The sequence below is a fragment of the Perca flavescens genome, chromosome 15 (genome assembly GCF_004354835.1).
Source record: "Perca flavescens isolate YP-PL-M2 chromosome 15, PFLA_1.0, whole genome shotgun sequence".
Classification (NCBI taxonomy): domain Eukaryota; kingdom Metazoa; phylum Chordata; class Actinopteri; order Perciformes; family Percidae; genus Perca; species Perca flavescens.
The window spans coordinates 31,201,866-31,216,509 of record NC_041345.1 but is presented as its reverse complement, the minus strand read 5'-3'; the positions used below and the strand labels follow the sequence as shown (position 1 = coordinate 31,216,509).

General features: G+C 43.4%; 1 protein-coding gene across 4 annotated transcripts; it reads right to left on the bottom strand.

Annotated features, from left to right (window-relative positions):
• On the bottom strand, nt 1-13,678 carry LOC114569199 (GTPase IMAP family member 7). 4 transcript variants are annotated; one of them, XR_003694381.1, is made up of 4 exons: nt 13,613-13,678; nt 3,570-3,980; nt 3,370-3,471; nt 1-199 (listed from the first exon to the last, which is right to left on the bottom strand). XR_003694381.1 is itself a non-coding variant. In XM_028598996.1 (3 exons), the coding sequence occupies exons 1-3, from the start codon at nt 13,653-13,655 to the stop codon at nt 188-190; spliced, it is 666 nt and encodes a 221-aa protein (XP_028454797.1). In that variant the 5' UTR covers nt 13,656-13,678; the 3' UTR covers nt 1-187. The 4 variants fall into 4 exon arrangements, 3 of the variants coding, with proteins under 3 accessions (XP_028454797.1, XP_028454795.1, XP_028454796.1); XM_028598996.1 differs by having other exon boundaries at nt 3,370-3,980; XM_028598994.1 differs by lacking the exon at nt 1-199 and having other exon boundaries at nt 2,388-3,980.
• Nucleotides 13,679-14,644: the final 966 nt, after the last annotated feature.

The window sequence follows — 14,644 nt, the reverse complement described above, 5'->3', positions numbered from 1 at the left end:
TGGAGGGTTACAGGTCTTTATTTTTGGTTTAAGTATTTTGAAAATCAGACACAATGAAAAACAACAAGATCAAATTTTATGTCATTATCATATGAAATCAGAACAGTAACACATTATGTCTACAGGATCAGGCTACACCACGACTCCATCAAGGCTCCGTCGTTGTTTCAGTGTCCATTGGAGGTTTTCAGTGGGCCGTCTGTATATGACACATTTAAAATATATAGTTCAGAGTTTTACACACACTGTTCTTGGTTTACATGCACATTTAATACACGTTTGCAGCTTGTTTAGATGTAGAAAGAGATTTGTGGCTGTACTTGAATATGACAGCCCTTTAACTTTCTCTGTAATGAATTTTAAATATATAAAAAATTATATAATTATATTTAAAAGTGTATTATTCCCGGAGTCTGAGGTCATCACGTCAGGTCGTCCCCTGCACTCAATTTAAAACCAGAGGAGATCGATCTTTTTAATCAGTAGCACCCAGGATGTGGAACGCACTGCCACTCTCTTTGCGTTGCTGATTTTATGTACCTATGTTTTCCTTTGTATTCTTATGTATTCCAATTTATTGTATAGCACTTTGTGATTTTATCTGTGTAAAGTGCTATACAAACAAACGTTACTTACTTATTAGGTCTCTGTCATCTTTATTATGACATGCTGATCAGCTAACACAATATGTTTATTGACTGAAAGTCTCATTCCTGTTGATATGATCGAACACCAAAAGGATGTAATCCTGACTAACATTTAAAAATCCAAACTGCACAGAATTCTTTTCTCCCTCTCTAAAAAATCATATTTGCCCGAGCATCAGACACTGATTTGCCATACATGCTTATTAAATAACAGTCAACGGGACATTGTCGAAATTTGGCGCACTTTGGCTCAAACCCTGAAACTGAAATATTAAAGGTCTTCAAACCAGATTTTAACACAGGTCCCCTTCACGAGACAGGGCCTTAAAGTGCTCATATTATGCACATTTTCAGGTTCATAATTGTATTAAGAGGTTATATCAGAATAGGTTTACATGGATTAATTTTCAAAAAACACCCTATTTTTGTTGTACTAAACATTGCTGCAGATCCTCTTTTCACCCTGTGTGTTGAGCTCTCTGTTTTAGCTACAGAGTGAGACATCTCACTTCTGTTCCATCTTTGTTGGGAGTCGCACATGCGCAGTAGCTAGGTAAGGACTACTAGCCAGTCAGAAGTAGAGTATAAGAGCGTGCCCTGACAGTACCTAGGTAAGGACTACTAGCCAGTCAAAAGCAGAGTATGAGGGCGTGCCCTGACAGTACCTAGGTAAGTACTAAGCCAGTCAGAAGCAGAGTATAAGAGCGTGCCCTGACAGTACCTAGGTAAGGACTACTAGCCAGTCAAAAGCAGAGTATGAGGGCGTGCCCTGACAGTACCTAGGTAAGTACTAAGCCAGTCAGAAGCAGAGTATAAGAGCGTGCCCTGACAGTACCTAGGTAAGGACTACTAGCCAGTCAGAAGCAGAGTATGAGGGCGTGCCCTGACAGTCCCTAGGTAAGTACTACTAGCCAGTCAGAAGCAGAGTATGAGGGCGTGTCCTGACAGTACCTAGGTAAGGACTACTAGCCAGTCAGAAGCAGAGTATGAGGGCGTGCCCTGACAGTACCTAGGTAAGTACTACTAGCCAGTCAGAAGCAGAGTATAAGAGCGTGCCCTGACAGTACCTAGGTAAGGACTACTAGCTAGTCAGAAGCAGAGTATAAGAGCGTGCCCTGACAGTACCTAGGTAAGGACTACTAGCCAGTCAAAAGCAAAGTATGAGGGCGTGCCCTGACAGTACCTAGGTAAGTACTACTAGCCAGTCAAAAGCAGAGTATGAGGGCGTGCCCTGACAGTACCTAGGTAAGTACTACTAGCCAGTCAGAAGCAGAGTATGAGGGCATGCCCTGACAGTACCTAGGTAAGTACTAAGCCAGTCAGAAGCAGAGTTTGATGGCGTGCCCTGACAGTACCTAGGTAAGGACTACTAGCCAGTCAGAAGCAGAGTTTGAGGGCGTGCCCTGACAGTACCTAGGTAAGTACTACTAGCCAGTCAGAAGCAGAGTATGAGGGTGTGCTCTGACATTACCTAGGTAAGTACTGCTAGCCAGTCAGAAGCAGAGTATAAGAGCGTGTCCTGACAGTACCTAGGTAAGTACTACTAGCCAGTCAGAAGCAGAGTATAAGAGCGTGTCCTGACAGTACCTAGGTAAGTATTAAGCCAGTCACAATCAGAGTAGGGCGGGCCCTGACACTACCTAGGTAAGGACTACTAGCCAGTCAGAAGCAGAGTATGAGGGCGTGCTCTGACAGTACCTAGGTAAGTACTACTAGCTAGTCAGAAGCAGAGTATAAGAGCGTGCCCTGACAGTACCTAGGTAAGGACTACTAGCCAGTCAGAAGCAGAGTATGAGGGCGTGCCCTGACACAAAAGTCAACCTGGAGCCTTAGGGGCCACTGACGTTCTGGGTTAGCCATGAACGTAATAACACAAAGTGTGGGAATTAATCGAATGATTGTTGATTGTGTGTAAATAAAACAGCTTCCACTAAAATGATGGTGTATAGCAAAATGGATGGATTACCCAAAAGACGTGCTGAAGGGACAAAGGGCTCAGGGGCCACAACCTATTATTATTGATTGATTATTTCTTGTTGAACAGTCAAATGTTTGTTTAAAGCTGCAGAAATAACTTAGGGATGCCAGTTTTTCTTTTGTCCCCAATTTGGATCCGAGTCCTTTTAATATTGAATATTTGAGTAATAAAAGAGCATCTCTTTCCACATAAACCAGCTGTACGCTTTTCCCACATACCAGTTACATTCACCAAGCAATTACATATGTTCAACAGCTAAATATATAATAATACAAATAAAACAAAGCTTAAGAGTCACATTTTCTTTTGTAATTTCCTCCAATATTTTGCACAGTATTTAGGGTACCACATTCTCATCACCAGACCGTCCTCACCCAGATTACGACTGTGTAGGTTGATTGTGCAAGCTACTAGAAAATAGAAATAACTAAATATACAAACCGCACCACCATCATTTCCCCCTTTACAGTATTTTCATTTGTAAGAATTGGTCTGATCAGCTTAAACAAGACAAGAACATGTGTTGCTGCATTTGCACTTTTTCTTGGCGGATATCACTATACCTGCCACTGCAGCACACAGGAGTCCACCCCCTACGGCTCCTAGTGCTGCTCCTATGGTAGACGTTATCTGACCCTCACCAGCAAGATACCCCAACAGACATCCAACACCCATACCAGAAAGAACTGCAGTTCGAATACAAGCTAGTTTGGATTGTCTTTCTCCTTCTGCAGCATTTTGTACCTGTTGTAAGGCAGTTTCAGCCTCTTGGAGCATCTCAGCAGTGTAGTAGCTTCCTTCTTCTGCCTGAACCTTATCGTTGATCTTCTTCAGTAGCTCAGGGACCTGTTCGGGACAATTGTGAAGAAGATGGTATCCATAATCGCACTTATTGATTAGCTCGTGGAGATTTTCATTGCGACAAATAAAGTCCTCTATGGTACCTTTCAGCTCTTCTCCACGGGTGAACAACACCATAGTGTAATCCATTGTGTTTTTGCCAAAAGTATCGCAAATGCTTTTCACCATGTCTTCTACTTTCTTTGTGTATTTATCTCTCACACTCAGCACAATCAGGAACACATGAGGACCAGGTTTGGCAAGTTTGATGGATTTCTTGATCTTTCTCACAATCTCCTCTTCTGTTTTGTCAATGCTTAACAGACCAGGAGTATCAACAACAACCACATTTTGGTTGTTAATATTCCCCATTTCCTTCTGGCACTTCTCTGTGACTGGAGATAGACCGGGCTTTGAGTGGAATAGGTCCTTGCCCAGGATGGTGTTTCCTGAAAAACTCTTCCCAACTCTGACCTTCCCAAGCAGGACGATCCTCAGCTCTGGCTTTTCATCTGCTGGAAAAGTTTATAGACGTTAGTAAAGTAAGAATTTCCTCTGCCATGATGTTATGTCAAACACTCAAATCTATGACAATATATGAGATTGTGAGTCAGATGTTTACATTCAGATCAATTCCACGGTCATGTTTCTACGGTAAGCCAATTTTGCAATGGCGAATCATACCCCACCCTACTGTGCCTCTGATAGCAAGTATTGGTTGTTTTCATTGGTTAGGTTGGTTACTTTGGTTAGTTTTAGAAGAGGAGTGGGATTGGTTAGTGTAAGAATACCAGGGTAAGCTGATCAAAGGCAGAGTAGGTCATGCCTTCGCTATCCTAGGAAAATAAAAGAATGTGTACAGTAAATATGAAGCTGCTACAAGCTGCCTGTCAGAGTAATGTGGGAACCTAACCATGTGGACTTTTTAAACAAAGAAAAAATTCTGCACACATGTGGCTTCCCTTTTCAAAGGAATTGCAGAGACAGCCTGAACAGCCAACAGGCTCCAAAAACTCCAGACATTGAAGGTCTCACTTACAGTAAGTGTTACTTTTAGGTTTGAATTCTGATCCTGACTTCCCATTGAATGAGACTCACTACTATGGCGTCACCCAGCAGATAAAACCAGGCACAGGTAGCAGTTCTTCAACTTGCTGGACACGTTTTGTGTTCATTGTTACAGATTTTTGATCCTAAGAAATCGTTCTGCAACCAGCCTAGATGTTAACAATTAACCGTTTATCCCTCAATCGGATGTTCAACTATCTATTAGATCAGCACCTCTAAACCAATGGAGTGCCTACTCCGGGTGGGGAATTAGTCCTTACCCCAAATAAAAGGAGGTCAAGTACCTTGTGATCTTGTTCGCGAGGGAGGGGACAATGGAGCGGGAGATTGGCCAGAGAATGGGAGCAGCTGTATTAAATTCACTTTAATGCACCGCTTACAACTATTTTTGTTCCTACCCTAACCTATGGTCATGAAGGCTGGGTCATGACCAAAAGAACTAGATCCCCGATACAAGCAGCTGAATTGGATTTTGTTGAGAAGCACAATCATCAACGAGGAACTCGGAGAAGAGCCGCTGTTCCTTTGCGTGGAAAGCGGGCCTCTGGTAAAGATGCCCCAGCACGTCCAGCTTGGAGGATACCTCGGGGAAGACCCAGGTCAGAGCTGTTTAATGTGGTAAAGTTTGGGGTCCCCTGCTAGAGGCACTGCCCCGCGACCCGACACCGGATAAGCGGTTTAAAATGAGTGAGTGATGAGTGATTAATCAGTAATGCTGGTAAAATGTTATCACATTTTAAGGAGCAGTAACTGCTCCTTAAAACACATTAGTACTGTGTTTTGACCTTCAGAATGTTATAACTTGTCCATGTGCAGAGATCAGTTAAAATTTCAGACAAAATTATTCTTGACCACCCCGATACCATGGGCATAATTACATGGAGTGACAGCTGTGTGCAAAACAGAAATTCCATAATAGCGTTTGCTATGGCAGAATTCTTGACGAGGAATTCTAAGATTCACCAGATTACAATGAGGTACTCTACCCCAGGTCATTCTGCTGTATAAGAGGTAGATAATGTCCACAGTCAAATTGAGAAGGCAATAGCATTATCTGAATTCTACTCTCCCGTGTCATTCTAGCGTGTGTTACTCAAAGTAAACAGGAACAACCCATACAGATGAGAGAATCACATTTCTATGACTTTCACTCATGTTCCAAACTGTTTAAGTACAAACAGGTGCCATTTGCTGCAGTGTGTCAGCTCGTATTTGATCAGTGCCCATATACACTTCACTACAAAACACCACATGCGCAGGCTTTAGAGGTAGCAGGAGACTTTAGAGGACCAAGTAAAACCAGGAGAAACTTGGTGCCTACATGCACCCTACACAAGCCAAGGATACTTCTAAAACAGAGCCATGTCTCAGAGGCCAAGATGAATGATATATAGTCGATGTTTAGATTCATGCCACTTGCAGATAAATAGTATTACCATGCTATGATGAAGAAATGAGCTAAATTAGTAGGCCTACACTGAATAACTGCTTGCTATGTATGTATGTGTGCAAGTTTTACAGAGTCGGTGGGTTGGAAATCAAACACTATTTAATTGATATTTGAAGAAATAATTGTTCAAAAGGCCTTAATGTTAGATTGCCAACATGAGCTAGTTGTGTGTTGATGAATAAGTGAATAGTATGTGATGTAAGTATGTGATGTATGTGAATAGTAAGTGATACTTTGTATATTTTTATTGCATTAAATGATTCATTGCAAGTAACAGCATCTCAAATGAGCTCCATTTTAAGTAACCAGTCTTGGGTTTGAAATACCTTGTTCATAAGAAAAACATTTATGATCAGTTTTATCTGAATGACTAATATTGTATGACGCGTTTTACATTTAAATTGTTTAAAAATGATTTGATAAACTATCAAAATAAAGACTGATATTAAATATTCATTCAACTCATTTAGCTTTTCTACTGAAAGGACTTTGATAAACTGATGGACCTGACCGACAGGACATATACAGTATGTATATATATATATATATATATATATATATATATATATATATATATATATATCAGGGTTTTATATGTATTTATATATATACACTACTGGTCAAATGTTTTAGGACACCCCAATTGTTCTAGTTTTTTATTGAAATTTTAGCAGTTCAAGTCCAATAAATAGCTTGAAGTGGTACTTTAGATTAAGTGGTGAACTGCCTGAGGTTAAAAAAAAGTAAGGTTACCCAAAACTTAAAAATAATGTACATTTCAGTATTTTACAAAAAGGCCTTTTTCAGGGAAGGCTCTCCAGCCCATGGGCCCACCACCTGTGGGAGGAACCGCTGGGGTCGGGTGCGCTGCCACATGGGTGGCAGTGAAGGTCAGGGGCCTCGACGGACCAGACCCGGGCGGCAGACGCTGGCTCTGGGGACGTGGAACGTCACCTCTCTGTGGGGGAAGGAGCCGGAACTAGTGCGGGAGGTGGAGCGCTACCGGTTAGATCTGGTGGGACTTACCTCTACGCACAGTCTCGGTTCTGGAACCGTACTCCTGGATAGGGGTTGGACTCTTTTCTTCGGCGCCGGGCGGGTGTGGGGATACTAACAAGCCCCCGGCTGAGCGCCGCTACGTTGGAGTTTACCCCGGTGGACGAGAGGGTCGCCTCCCTACGCCTGCGGGTTGAGGGGGGAAAACTCTGACTGTTGTTTGTGCATATGCACCAAACAGGAGTTCGGAGTATTTGGCCTTCTTGGAGATCTTGAGTGGAATCCTGCATGGGGCGCCAGTGGGGGACTCCATTGTTCTGCTGGGGGACTTCAACGCACACGTGGGCAATGATGGAGACACCTGGAGAGGCGTGATTGGGAGGAACGGCCTCCCTGATCTAAACCAGAGTGGTTGTTTGTTGTTGGACTTCTGTGCTAGTCATGGATTGTCTATAACGAACACCATGTTCGAACATAGGGATGCTCATAAGTGTACCTGGTACCAGAGCACCCTAGGCCTAAGGTCAATGATCGATTTTATAATCGTTTCATCTGATCTGAGGCCGTATGTTTTGGACACTCGGGTGAAGAGAGGGGCAGAGCTGTCAACCGATCACCATCTGGTGGTGAGTTGGGTCAGGAGGTGGGGGAAGACTCTGGACAGACCTGGTAAGCCCAAACGTGTAGTGCGGGTAAATTGGGAACGTCTGGAGGAGGCCCCTGTCCGACAGACTTTCAACTCACACCTCCGGCGGAGCTTTTCGTGCATCCCTGTGGAGGCTGGGGGCATTGAACCCGAGTGGACAATGTTCAAAGTTTCCATTGCTGAAGCTGCGGCGAGGAGCTGTGGTCTTAGGGTCTTAGGTGCCTCAAGGGGCGGTCAGGGAAGCCGTCTGACTGAAGAAGGAGTCTTTCCAGGATATATTTTCCCGGAGGACTCCGGAGGCAGTTGCAGGGTACCGAAGGGCCCGAAGGGCTGCAGCCTCTGCCGTGAAAGAGGCAAAGCAGCGGGTGTGGGAGAAGTTTGGAGAAGACATGGAGAAGGACTTTCGGTCGGCACCAAAGTGCTTCTGGAAAACTGTTCGCCACCTCAGGAGGGGGAAGCGGGGAACCATCCAAGCTGTGTACAGTAAGGATGGGACACTGTTGACCTCAACTGAGGAGGTAATAGGCCGGTGGAAGGAGCACTTTGAGGAACTCCTGAATCCGACTAATACGCCCTCTATGTTAGAGGCAGAGCTGGAGGATAACGGGGGATTGTCGTCGATTTCCCAGGCGGAAGTCACTGATGTAGTCAAACAACTCCACAGTGGCAAAGCCCCGGGGATTGATGAGATCCGTCCGGAAATGCTCAAGGCTCTGGGTGTGGAGGGGCTGTCCTGGTTGACACGCCTCTTCAACATTGCGTGGAAGTCCGGGACGGTGCCAAAGGAGTGGCAGACTGTGGTAGTGGTTCCCCTTTTTAAAAAGGGGGACCAGAGGGTGTGTGCCAATTACAGGGGTATCACACTTCTCAGCCTCCCTGGTAAAGTCTACTCCAAGGTGCTGGAAAGGAGGGTTCGGCCGATAGTCGAACCTCGGGTTGAGGAGGAACAATGCGGATTCCGTCCTGGTCGTGGAACAACGGACCAGCTCTTCACTCTCGCAAGGATCCTGGAGGGAGCCTGGGAGTATGCCCAACCGGTCTACATGTGTCTACATGTGGATTTGGAGAATGTGTATGACCGGGTCCCCCGGGAGATACTGTGGGAGGTGCTGCGGGAGTATGGGGTGAGGGGGTCTCTACTCAGGGCCATCCGATCCCTGTACGACCAAAGTGAGAGCTGTGTCCGGGTTCTCGGCAGTAAGTCGGACTTGTTTCAGGTGAGGGTTGGCCTCCGCCAGGGTTGTGCTTTGTCACCAATCCTGTTTGTAATATTTATGGACAGGATATCGAGGCGTAGTCGGGGTGGGGAGGGGTTGCAGTTTGGTGGGCTGGGGATCTCATCGCTGCTCTTTGCAGATGATGTGGTCCTGATGGCATCATCGGCCTGCGACCTTCAGCACTCACTGGATCGGTTCGCAACCGAGTGTGAAGCGGTTGGGATGAGGATCAGCACCTCTAAATCGGAGGCCATGGTTCTCAGCAGGAAACCGATGGAATGCCTTCTCCAGGTAGGGAATGAGTCCTTACCCCAAGTGAAGGAGTTCAAGTACCTTGGGGTTTTGTTCGCGAGTGAGGGGACAATGGAGCGGGAGATTGGTCGGAGAATCGGCGCAGCGGGTGCGGTATTGCATTCAATCTATCGCACCGTTGTGACGAAAAGAGAGCTGAGCCAGAAGGCAAAGCTCTCGATCTACTGGTCAGTTTTCGTTCCTACCCTCACCTATGGTCATGAAGGCTGGGTCATGACCGAAAGAACGAGATCCAGGGTACAAGCGGCCGAAATGGGTTTCCTCAGGAGGGTGGCTGGCGTCTCCCTTAGAGATAGGGTGAGAAGCTCAGTCATCCGTGAGGAGCTCGGAGTAGAGCCGCTGCTCCTTTGCGTCGAAAGGAGCCAGTTGAGGTGGTTCGGGCATCTGGTAAGGATGCCCCCTGGGCGCCTCCCTAGGGAGGTGTTCCAGGCACGTCCAGCTGGGAGGAGGCCTCGGGGAAGACCCAGGACTAGGTGGAGGGATTATATCTCCCACCTGGCCTGGGGACCGCTTTGGGATCCCCCAGTCGGAGCTGGTTAATGTTGCTCGGGAAAGGGAAGTTTGGGGTCCCCTGCTGGAGCTGCTCCCCCCGCGACCCGACACCGGATAAGCGGACGAAGATGGATGGATGGATGGATGGATGTACTGCAGAAAGTAGTGTGATGCCATCAAAATTGCGGGGAAAAGGCAATTAACAATGGAAGAGAGACAGACCATCATAACATTTAAGAATGTTGGTCTTTCCTACAGAGAAATTGCGAAGAAAGTCAAGGGGCCCTATCTTGCACTCAGCGCAATTGCCTTTGTACACCAAAGCATGTATCATTCCTATTTTGCACCCGACGCAGAGCGGACTTTTCCCTCCACAGACACACGTTGGTAAATTAGGGAATGTATTTGTGCTCCTGGGGGTGGTTCAGCGAAAAGAGGAGGCGTGCAAACGTTCCCTGGTGCTATTTTGCAGTTTCATTAAACAATTCCGCCACTGACCAGGAAAAACCTGGTCTAAAGTCAGTGGTGCTAGTCTAAATTCAGTGGCGCATTATTCAGATGCTATTTTAGGGGCGCATGCTTGGCTATAATGAAGCATTCGCACAACGCGCAAACACTTTACTTCTCTCATCTACATGGGTAGATTCCCATTTTTGCAAACCATACATAATTACAAGGAAAAATATTACTGAAAATGCGCTTCAGGTGTTTGGATAGATCAGGCAATTTACAGTACAGTCCTCAAAAAGTTGCAGCATTCTTTGTGGCTTGTGTTTTACACAACATTTCCATGAATCATGGATGTGTTGATGACATAAATGAGGAAATATTAGAGGACTTAAGGAGACGTGATGTTGAACTACGGTGGGATTGGACACTCCGGCGGGATCTGGTCCGGGAGTGGCAATGTGCTCCTGGTGGAGCGAGTGGACGGAGATGGAGTGGGGGGAGGAGGAAGGGGCACAACAGGAGGAGGTGGTGCATTTGGATGCCCACGCTCCATGGCTGCAGCAATCCTCTCCAGACTTGAGGAGATGCGCCTGAGAGGCCGCAGCAACATGGCCACCCGGTCAAGACGGGCATTTATTGGCAATCCGCCATGAAACAAGTGCGCCTGCTTTTAAAGGGAATGTGAGTTGACGCTCTGAACGGTTTATTGCACGTTACGCCCAAACCACACCTAGCTACTTCAGACCAACCCATTTCAGATTTGCGTCGGGTGCAAGAGTCATTTATCCTGCCGGTATAATAGCAACAGCGCCCGAGATCCGCCCACAAAGCTACTTGTGTTTCATGTTTGATACTTGCGTTTCAGATCGTTAAAATAGGGCCCAAGGTGTCAGTGAGTACAGTATTCTTCATCAAAAAGGCACTTAGAAACTGGGGGAAACTCTGACAGGAAGAGGTCTGGCAGACCCAAAGCCACAACACAATCAGAAGACAAGTTTCTGAGAGTCAACAGCTTGTGTGATAGGCGGCTCACAGGACAACAGGTTCAAGCACAGCTTAATAGTGGTCGTAATAAGCAAGTCTCAGTTTCAACTGTAAAGAGAAGACTTCGAGCTGCAGGTTTGATAGGTCGAGTTGTAGCAAGAAAGCAATTGCTAAGACGTCAGAATAAGAAAAAGAGGCTTGCCTGGGCCAAGAAACATCGCCAATGGACTACTGAAGACTGGAAGAAGGTGTTATGGCCTGATGAATCAAAATTAGAAATCTATGGTTCGTCACGCAGGATTTTTGTACGCCGTTGAGTAGGCGAAAGTGTGTGACATCAACTGTCAAACATGGAGGAGGAAGCGTGATGATCTGGGGCTGTTTTGCTGGATCCAGGGTCGGTGATTTGTACAGAGTGAAAGGCACCCTGAACCAAAACAGCTACCACAGCATTTTGCAGCACCATGCAGTATCCTCTGATATGAGCCTAGTTGGTCAGGGTCATCCTACAGCACGATAATGACCAAAAACATAAATCCAAGCTATGCTAGAAGTACCTTAGCAAAAAAGAACAAGATGGTAAGCTTTAAAACATGGAGTGGCCAGCACAGTCACCAGACTTAAACCCCATTGAGCTGGTTTGGGATGAACTGGACAGAAAAGTGAAAGCAAAGCAACCTACGTTTCACACATTTATGGGAACTTCTGCAACAGAGTTGGGAAGAACTTTCTGAAGAATCTTTGATTTCCATTGTAGAAAGAATGCCACGAGTGTGTTCAGCTGTTATATCTGCCAAAGGGGGCTACTTTGATGAGTCAAAAATGTAGAATACATTTTGGTTTATAAATTGATTCCATGATTTCTTTTTTAACTTAAATTGTTCATTTGTTCTATTCTTTCATTTCAGAGTACAATAAGACATTGAACTGCATGAATTTCAATAAAAACCTGGAAAAATTGGGGTATTCTAAAACTTTTGACCGGTAGTATATATATTGACCTGCATCAGACCATGCATTTTTAAAATCAGTCATTTACATTTAACTTACAGTTATCTTGAATAAGAAAGATAAAAGGAAAAATGACGCACTGGAAAAATATTGTGTCATTGCAGTAAGTGCATGAATACATGAAAATTTAATATATATGAATTGAACATTCCAACAGTATGTATGAGTAAATTGTTACAATTCTTTGATAATCATTGTTCCTTTTTCTGTTTTTGAAGATATAACCTTTTAATTCCAAGGCTGCTGTTAGTTTTAGAAATATAAGGTGCTATCTACAATTGACCTGTTTCAAAAACCCTAACTTACAATTCATGTAGAATTTAGGTTTCTCAGATGTAGAATACATTCACGGTGTATGTAACTTGGGTGCTTTGAAGAAAAGTGCTTGCTATTTGCAATGCTAAAACTTTAAACATCTGTAAGTATTATGAGGAAAATGTAGTTTAAGTATTAAAAGTAAAGAACAATCCTCCCATTTGTAGGCTGTTATATTTTTGGCTGGATTCATTTAGTATAAAACATCAGATTTTATAAACTACATGTGTTTTGTGCGCAGGAATCTTAATGTGTAAAGTAACTAGTAACTAAAGACTGATCAGATGAATGTAGCAGAGTTGAAGTAGAAAGTGGCATGAAAAGAAAAGACTAAAGTAGTACCTCAACATTTGGACTGAAGTATAGTACTGGAGTAAATGTACTTAGTTACATTCTACCGCTGGTAATCATATTGAAGTAACTCATGCAATTGCAACTTTATAAAAGCCATCCAAATAATGTTTATAATTTATTTCTTAATTATTAACAAACACGTCATATTATATAAAGAAGTGTGAAACCATAAACTGTCAAAACAACAAATTATAGCATAACTAATAATGAGTAAACGCTATTACCATGTCATTGTTAATAACGTATTAAATTAAGTTTAACTTGCAATCAATTCACCATTTGTTAGTAATGGTTATGATAGTCTTACCAAATATAAAAAAAACAAATACATTAGTTAAAGAAAAGTATCTGCAAACATCCAACTAACTAACTAAATAACTAACTAACTAACCACTAACTAAAAACTTAGACATTTTGTCTAAAATGCTGCTTAATCCAGTTGTGTGCAGATAATAAAACTCTCCACTGCAGATAAATACACTACCAAACATCTCTGAACTTCACAAAAACTCAACATTTCCATTAACAATGTATTATAAAACCATTTGCAATTTTATAAAAGCCATCCAAATAATGTTTATTGATGGTTTATAATTTATTTCTTAATTATTAAAAACACTCTGAACTTCAGAAAAACAACATTTCAGTTGTATTTTTAATGAATATTGAAAGATAGTTCAGTCCAAATTAGTTCAAAATTGTCTCAAACATCATTGAACCCCAAAGACAGGTTAAAAAGAGAATGAGCTGTTAATGAGTTGCTGGTTTACATTTAAGAAAACAAAGATTGTTCCATATATGAAACCCCAGACACTGCAATGAGCTATAGTACTGTAGAATAAATATATTTACCAGGCAGCAGACTGTCACCTTCTTTCTTGGAAGAGTCGCTCATCTTTAAAGTCTTGTCACTGTGGATGTCTTATTCTGAGTATTTTAATTTCCATCTCATCATTTTATATTATAGCCTGCTTCTAGTTCCCTCCCCTGAAAGACACGTCACCTGAGCTGGCCAATCACAATTCAAATTGTGGCTGAAAGCAGCAAATCAGGAGGCTCAGCTGAAGTTTACTTCCACAAGTCTATTTTTTCACCAGTGTCAATCAGTTTATTGTAGTTTAATTCACAAAAAATGTCAATTACAAAATCCCCACAATAAAACACTATCCATCACAGATAGTTTAAGAGTTAAATGTACAGGAATTCAGAAGAAAAGTGGCCCGGGACCAGACTATTGGTGCAAATTGAAGAAACAAATATTTTTCGGAAGTGTGATTATTCACTTAGAGGTTCAGATTGATACCACTCTCATGTCTGTACAGTAAATATGAAGTTGCAGCTGGTAAACTTAGCTTAGCTTAAAGGCTGAAAACAGAGGGAACAGCTAGTCTGGCTCTGTCCAAAGGTAACAAAATCCAACTACCAATAGGGTTGGGTATTGTTTGGGTTGTTTCCGATTACCTGTGCTAAAACACTACTTTTAGAACGGCGCTTGGTGCCTAAGCAGTGCATAAACTGATACTTACAAAAACTTTTAAAAAGACAAAATGACAGTCCACGACATTAAATGGCTAAGACCATATGGTCAAATTTTAAATGCAATAATAACTTCACCAGTTAATTGCTGTTAAACATCAAAAAGAAGGGAATGAGTCCTTACCCCAAGTGCAGGAGTTCAAGTACCTTGGGGTTTTGTTCGCGAGTGAGGGGACAATGGAGCGGGAGATTGGTCGGAGAATCAGCGCAGCGAGTACGGTATTACATTCAATCTATCGCACCGTTGTGACGAAAAGAGAGCTGAGCCAGAAGGCAAAGCTCTCGATCTACCGGTCAGTTTTCATTCCTACCCTCACCTATGGCCATGAAGGCTGGGTCATGACCGAA